The sequence below is a fragment of the Mesoplodon bidens genome, assembly GCF_964165515.1.
Source record: "Mesoplodon bidens genome assembly, chromosome: 6".
NCBI classification, from domain to species: domain Eukaryota; kingdom Metazoa; phylum Chordata; class Mammalia; order Artiodactyla; family Ziphiidae; genus Mesoplodon; species Mesoplodon bidens.
The window spans coordinates 112,869,655-112,877,923 of record NC_138162.1 but is presented as its reverse complement, the minus strand read 5'-3'; the positions used below and the strand labels follow the sequence as shown (position 1 = coordinate 112,877,923).

The following is an 8,269-nucleotide window of genomic DNA, read 5'->3' as shown; positions in this document are numbered from 1 at the left end:
CACATGGAAGGCCCTTGATGAATATATACTGAATGAATGAATAAAGACTGTTTATCGTCATTCACAATATTCCTTTCCCAACTGATTCTAAACAGAAATCGTCAAGATTAGGAGAGGGCTTCCCTGGTGGTGCGGTGATTAAGCATCCCTCTGCCAATACAGGGGACACGGGTTCAAGCCCTGGTCTGGGAAGATCCCACACGCCGTGGAGCAACTAAGCCCATGTGCCACAACTACTGAGCCTGTGCTCTAGAGCCCGCGAGCCACAACTGCTGAGACCACGTGCTGCAACTACTGAGGCCCGTGTGCCTAGAGCCCATGCTCTGCAACAAGAGAGGCCACCACAGTGAGAAGCCCGCGCACCACAAGGAAGAGTAGCCCCCGCTCGCCGCAACTGGAGAAATCCTGTGCACAGCAACAAAGACCCAACACAGACAAAAATAAATAAATAAAATAAATAAGTTTATAAAAAAAATTAGGAAAATGGTAAGGTTTGACTACTTCAGATATAAGTTCTAATGACATTTTTGTTCTTATGTGTGGAAACAGAGTTTAACCTGTTTTGCTATGGTTTAAAGGACTTGAGACTTAACTAACGCAGAAATTTAAAAAATGAAGTGATTAATTTCTGTTATAAAAATAAGTGCCTATTTTGCATAGTAACAAATCAATACTCTTTTCAAAGTTCAAAGGAAAGAGAAGCTGGTATTGGTTTCTATTGAAGTCAGATCCAACTTTTATGAAGACAGTAATAATTTCATATCAGAATCAAATAAATTTCAGAACTCAGTTTGAGAGAAAAAGGAAAGGCTTTAGTTAAAATCTTTACAATAAAATAATTATGATTATAAATCTTTTTAGTTAAATATGTACACATTACATGGTATTTTAGAAAAGAATGGGAATGAACAGTTTTTCAGGCAAATCTAACGCACAAATATACCATCTTTTTTAGAGTATAATGTCAGTTTAACATTCTTAAACAGCTGTGTCAGACAATGGCTCTGCTTTGTGCAAAACAAGATAAGCAAAATTAAGAAAAATTCTGCAAAATTCTTTAGTTCCCCAAGGAAATTACTAAAAAAGAAAAGAGTAAAAGAAAAAAGGGTTGTACACTCAAGCTTGATTGTATACAGAGGCTAGAATGACCAGCACTAATGTAACCCCCATATCTGCTAAATAAGTCCTTGGGTAGTTTTAGTTTGAAGTTACAAGGTAAAGTCCTAGCAACTGTGCTCTTATGCAGCCACATGGCCAATAAGGTAGATGTTGTCATAAAGGTGCCCCACAAAATCTTCACTAATGTTCTGAGCAGCACGGCGGGTGTTTCGAATAAATTCTCTTTTTGACATTTTATTCTTCACGTGAGGGCTAGTGAGGTCAATGGAAAGTAGAATCAGAGAGTAGCACAGCACATAGACAGCATCTGGAAGGACAAAGGAACACCTGGAATTATGGGCTGGTTTTTAAACTGTGGTCTCAAAGGCAAAACTGTTCATAATTTCTAAAGCTCAAGAGTAGATGATAATTAAACATAATCGCCTGGGCCTTCCCCAGTTTGGTGATGAAAGTCCTGTGTCCTAGGAAACTCCTCTCCTGGGCAAACAGGGATGTCGATCATCCTAACTGAACACCAATTCAGTGAGCATTTTCTTCAAGTAGTTTAGGAGTTTAGAGTAAAAAGTCATTCTAAATTTCAAAATTTCAAAATTGGCTTTACTGGTCTCTTGCTTTCAAATGTGATATTCCCATTCAACTACCCATTAAATACATTTGTACTGTCAGTATATCTTCCCGTTAAAAAAAAAGTCGGATATTTATTTTCAAATGCTTTTACAAAAACCTACTTTAATTAGAAAGCATTTTTAATGACAAGAAAATGTATTAACTTGGTACTAGAAAATAAAATGGAAACATCTCACAAGATTATTAAATTACCCTTGTCATTTAAGATATGTATTTAAAAGGTCTATGGAATTTACATATTAATCTCAAAAGTAAATCTTTAGGGAAAAAACTGCTAAACTTGAGCCCACGCAACAAAAATTTTTCTTCTTTATATTGTTCAGGGCAATAGTTTACTGTTAAAACAGTAAGAAACCTCATGACACTTGCTACTGCTACTTGCTACTACTATGGTGTTTATTTTTCAGAATATTGCAGTCTTAATAAAGGTTGTCTTGCACAAGCATGCTCAACAAATTTCATATGATAGGAAAAGGCTTTGTAATCTCTGTATTAAGATAAGCACGACAAGATTTTTTGATATGAAGAGAGAAATAAATCTATATCACATGAAAAAAATACATAGGTGACTCAGGCTATACCATGCCCATATATACATACACACAAACAGTGAAAATTAGTTGTATTAAAAACAAATTTTAGTAGAATAATTCTAGGTGTTACCTATGTAATATGTGTATTATTAAAAGCTTTAAAAATAATTTCTCAAGTTTTTGATTAGACTAGTAAAAATACCTAATGCTTAACCAAGAATTTTAAAGAATTTATATATCTAAGTCTAACTTTCCTCCTAAAACAGTATATTTACTACATGTAAATAATAGCTATGACAAACTAGTTATTGCTAGAAGCAATAAGACAAGTATTTGTAACTACAGGAAGCATTTTTCCCCATAGTGAGAAAAATATCTCATCTACTACTATTTTTACCTAGAGATGGGAATGGGAGAAGGAAGGAATTCACTATATACATTCTTACCAGGACTAAGGCCAAGTTCTCTCATTAAATCAGGGTTACAAGCACAGAATCTATGTGAGAACTTTGTTATAAGTGTTTCAAGATACTCTCCGCGCTCTTCAGGGGCATGGATGTGACGAAAAAATTCTCTCAGTGCATTGGGCAAGAACTGATTTCTAAAATTATGCAATGTTACAAGGTCATCCAAGACATCTCTCCTAGTAGAAAAAGAAAAAGGTACAGTTTTAGTTAACTTTTCTCTATTAAAAAAATAATGGGAAAAATCACAGATTATTCATTTTTTGGATGAAAATACTTTATCATTGATTACCACATCAGAAATCCTATAAAGTATATGTGTCTTAAAATTTTAAAACATCAAAGTATGATTATTTATAAAATTAAGCAGTTTAAAAATCTTTCACGAATAGAATAACAAAGCAAGGTGAAACTAGAAATTCTAACTATAAAATGAATGAAAAATGAATTTTTCAGTATTAAAAATGGCAACTTTTCAAGTACCTTCTTGGCTAAATCCAAATGACAAACAGAATTCTTTATTTTTTTAATTATGAAAATAAGGAGAATCTTCACTTTCCATACCAATCCACATCACCAGAGGTAACAATTGTTTATGTAGACTTTTTTTTTAAGTGTCTACATATACCCTATATTGTTCTAGAAGTTGCTTTTGCTTGTTTCATATAGTGTATTGTGAGCAGCTTTCTGTGTCTTTGCACAAAGATCTAACTCTTTCATTTAAATGGCTCCACAGTAGCGTATCTTATGGATATAAGAATTCTAATGATATACATTTAGGTTGTTTATAATTATATAAATATTTGTGTACATATGTGCATATATACTTATTTTTTATCAATAGCGCTCTAATAGTCACACTTTGTTATAATATGCTTCAATCCTTACTGAACTCAACCGTGATTATATGATCATGATTATAGAAATCTTCATTTCTACCAGTTGCTTATGGCAGGGATAGGCAAACTACAGCTAGTGGACCAAATACTACAGCCCACTGCCTGTTTTTATAAATACTAGAACACAGCTATACTCACTTGTTTACTCATTGTCTATGTCTGCTTTCATGACACAATGGCAAAGTTATAAGTAGCTGCAATAGAGAGCATATGTCCTTCAAAGCCTAAAATATTCACAGAAATATCTGGTTCTTTAAAGAAAAACTGCTGATCCCTAGGTACCTAGCATTTAAGGACAAAAAGAGTTAATGACACCATCTTTACACAAGAAATTTCTTTCAACGACCGATATGCTGAACTATAAACCCCTCAAGGACAGGGATTATGTTTTAATCAACTGCATACTGCTACTTCTAGCAAAGTTCCTGGAATATAATAAATACAAATTGTTGTTGAAAAATCCTGAGAAATAAAAAAAAAAGAGAATTACAATGAAAAGACACATTTTTGAGCCATTCTTTAGATTTCTATGAGATCTATAATTTTTAAAATGGTAGTTCGGTGATGTCACATCAAAATATTTTCACAATATTTTTCTGTCTGTTGATACCCAGAATTCAAGAGTACAAATGAATGACTATCAAGTCAAAACAGTATACTAGGCACTGTCTCTGTAAAGCACACTATTAAATCACACTTCTGGGATTTTCAAGCTTTTACATGACACTTTTGTGTAGTATGATGCAAATATACACATCTTATAGGATTTGTGTTTATGAGTACTATTTGTCCATTTGATTTTTATATGGACAATTTCAAAATTCATAACTTTTAGTTACCAAACACTTAGATTTTATGTCTAGTTTTGGTTTGCTATCACAAAGATGTTGGACTTCCATTTTGTGTCTGTGCTTGGGCTTTTTTTTTACATTTACAATGGTAAATTCCTCATCAGCTTGCAAGAGAAATGATTTGCAAGGTACAGGAATCTTTCTCCTGTCTTCACTCAGTCTTGCAACTAGATGAATGCTACGTAGTACAGTTTTTAAGGTAAAACTTAACTCACTAAAAGCATTATTTAACTCACGTCTGATGAAAAATTATTTTTTTTTACCTTTCATCAAGATAGATTCTGAGTTTTTTCCAATTTAGTGTTCTTGTACAGAAGATAAACTTTGCTATTTCCTTTGGTGAATCATCTAGGATGCCCTTGGACATAAAGTAGTTCACTCCCTAAGACAGAAAGACAAGTCTACATAAATAAAATCAGTCTTCCTTTGTAAATTCAACAATTAGGCAATAGCAGAACAATAGCTATAGATTCTTTCCAGCATTAATAGACTGTTTATAGCTTTAACATGCAAAATACAAGCTAGAACTTGAACTGAAACTGTTATTTGTGGTTGATAGTTTACATGCAATGAAAAGTAGGAAATTCAAAGTTAAGACTTCTAAAGACATCCTAATTCAATTTTCTGGCTCAGGTCAGTTAAAACTAACTATCCAGAAATATGACCTAAATTGGGGGTGGGGGGGAGTGGGGAAGAACAATTACACAGACTTTAAGAATAAGCCTTACAACAAACACTTCATTGCCTAATGGAAAACATGATTTCTAAAGCTCAGACACATATTCTAACACACTTTTCAAGGAAATAGCTTCTTGAGAAAAATGGATTCTCCAAATCAAAGACTAACAGGTTTTTTTCTGGAAAGAATCATCATTAAATTTACTTAAAGTAAAAGGAGCAGAGTTCCAGACTGGTTTGTGGGTTGTATACACTTTGGCTTCAAGCATTGCTATTAATACATTCTGTAAGAATTTAGCTCCAATACACACTGAGGTTAAACATAATAAGACAAAACAATTTCAGTGTTTTTCATAGGGTTTATCTTTGAATTTCCTTTTCTCTGCATGCAAAGTTTTCCAGAGAAGCATTACCCGTAAGGTTGTACCCTACTTTAGATTTAAACCACCACCAACAAAATAGCAACAAAACAATCAAACACTGAAACCAATGTTCTCTCATGTATATGAAGGTCACATTCAAATAAATGCCTTACGTGGATTTGAATGTGCAGTTATTGAAATAAAAGCAGGTGTGTTTATTTCAACTCACAGTTATCCAGATACATGCATTCCCATGAATGCTCATGTCTGGATAGTAGCACAATGTGTGCAGTTAATTGGTAGAGAAAATGACATATTCTATACACACAACATACTGTTTTCACACATAAGTTCCTTCCGCATTTCTTCCCTTTACAAACGCTTACATAGTGATCAGAAATATTGCATACATTAGGAATTCAAAAAATTGGAAGAATTTTTATAAAAACTCTCAGGAGAAAAACTCTCATAAAATTTTTATATTACATTTTTTAAGCAATTTGGTACCATGAGGTTATGCTTTTGAAAGGTTATAATTATCTATAAAATGTAATTCAAAGATAAGATTTTGGTATAAAACTAATTTTATGAGGATAACAGGCTACTAGCAATGCTATCAAATTTTCATAAGAATTTGAAAAGTATAAAAACAATCCTAAAGCACTGATTTTAAAAAGCATATAAAGAGCAGAATGTGAGAACGTGAAACTTTGCCAACTCAGTGGTAAGCCATATTTCAGACTGCACCCTGGATACAAGGCTAGAGCACGTAACGTGATCAAGATGAAAAGCCAAGGAACTTGTTTGGAATGAGGCTCTCAGCAGCTGTCTGAGGGGCAGGAACGAGAGAAACAGGAATGCTTGTTCCATCCTTTCCTCCATTCGTTTGAACAATCGAGAGTTGACTGTATATTTAATTGATCTACTCTGCAAAATTAAGCCAGGTTTTGATTTTTTTCCCTAAAACTCCTCCATTTAAAAAGCATAACAACATATTAGAAGTATTTCCAGTGCTTAATTTTAATCCAAGTGATTCAAAGACCAAGGAATGTCAATTAAGTAGTAATTAATAGGTTCTTTATTCATGCTTACTCATAAATCAGTATTTAAGAGACACAAAACTAATTCTAATTTACTTTTTAAAAGTTTACAAAATGTAAAACAACACTAATGTGATCTGTTAAATAGCATGTAATTCTCTAATTATATGATATATGCCATTGTTAATACTGTTTGATGCTCCTTTGTTGTAAATTAACACTGGCATTTGCCTTATGCAAGCATCATACAATTGTTGGTCATTTCCTTTTTTTACAGAATACATGTTTGAGAATTTAATATGTAACCTCACTTGAGTTCTCCAAAATCAATCAGATGCAGAGGAGTAAGCAGATGGTTTTCAACCCAGTCCTGAAAACCGGCTACACAGGCTTGAAATCAGCCGACACTGCTGGTTTTGAGGAAAGACAGCATCAGTTTCAAGCCCGGGATTCCTCTGGAAAGGAAGGTTACTTAAGCAGGGCTTTCAGAGTGAAGAGTAAGGGAAGACAAAACAGAAAAGGACATGGGACCAGATTATAATTGTCTTCAATAGGCAAGCTGGCAACCATCCGAATTCCTATCTTGTTTTGTAAGCAATAAAAATGAAAGAAACCATAGCATGAGATCTGTTGAATAACTACGTATTTGTTTAATACATGTATGAGTATTTTTGATTTTTAATAATGTTTTACAAGAATGGTACAGAGGAATCCCTAGATCATATAGCATTAATTATAGTTATTAATCAGGACTAAAACTCTCAGCAGTATATGTGTGTGTTTCTGTGTGTGTACGTGTGTGCATGTGTGTGTGTCTCACAGGCAGAGAGGAAATCATGAACATTAATATTAGCCTATTTTAACATAGTTTCCAGAGAAAGGAAGGTTTTAGCTCATTATCATCTACATGATGCACTAAAAAGTGTCCAATTCTGGATGTCACATCTTATGGGGCATATTGACAAATTAGAACTATCTGAATAAAGGAAACCAGGGCCTGATTGGATTGTTGGAGGGTCTAGACTTCATGTTATGTAAGGAAGAGTTGAGGGATACAGGGATATTAGGTCTAAAGGTGAAGCTATTTAGAAAAGAAGAAAAGATTAAGGCATTAAGACATCTGAAAAGATTAAGACTTGTGACATCTGTGTCACAAGGAAAAAGGAATAAACACTGTGTGTGGTTTGAGTGAAGACCTTAAGCTGATGAAAGCTATGGAACTTCTTCTCCAAATAATGCACACTGCCAGGTTTACAGTGATAGACACAAGTATAAGAGCTTTGCTTTAAGAAACTTTTAAAATAATGTCTTTCAAGAGGTCCCTTTCCACAGAGTTATGGGAACTCAAGTCCAAGTAGAAAGCTAGGGGATGAGCAAGGTAAGGAAACCGAGTACAGCCGACTCACTTGAAAAATGTATTAGTATATAGGAGGGAAAAAAATGGCAAAATTAAAGGGCAAAAAGATAAGAAAGAGAAGATAATTGGAGCTGCAAGTAGAGGAGAGCAGGGGAAAGGAATGAAAACACAGGTGGGGTCTAACATGCTTTCTCAGCCTGGAAGACAGGAGAGCGGTACTGGTTTGGAGACAGGTGCATGAAGAAAATGTTAAAAGACAAAAACAGAGTGCGTGTTGGTTTTCTTTTTAGGGAGGACAAGCCATCTGGAGAGAGTTGAAAAAGAGAGCTGACTTGGCTC

General features: G+C 34.1%; 1 protein-coding gene across 3 annotated transcripts in view; it reads right to left on the bottom strand.

Annotated features, from left to right (window-relative positions):
• Window positions 1-780: 780 nt before the first annotated feature.
• The window catches only part of FBXO8 (F-box protein 8), a 35,824-nt gene continuing 28,335 nt past the window's right edge, over window positions 781-8,269 (bottom strand). The window contains exons 3-5 of one of the 3 annotated variants that reach the window (XM_081236728.1): window positions 4,757-4,875; window positions 2,726-2,922; window positions 781-1,426 (exon numbers count right to left, since the gene is read on the bottom strand). In XM_081236728.1, coding sequence (XP_081092854.1) covers window positions 1,239-1,426; window positions 2,726-2,922; window positions 4,757-4,875 — 504 coding nt within the window. In that variant the 3' untranslated portion in view covers window positions 781-1,238. The remainder of the gene's footprint in view (window positions 1,427-2,725; window positions 2,923-4,756; window positions 4,876-8,269) is intronic. The other 2 variants (XM_081236729.1, XM_081236727.1) reach the window with 2 other exon arrangements.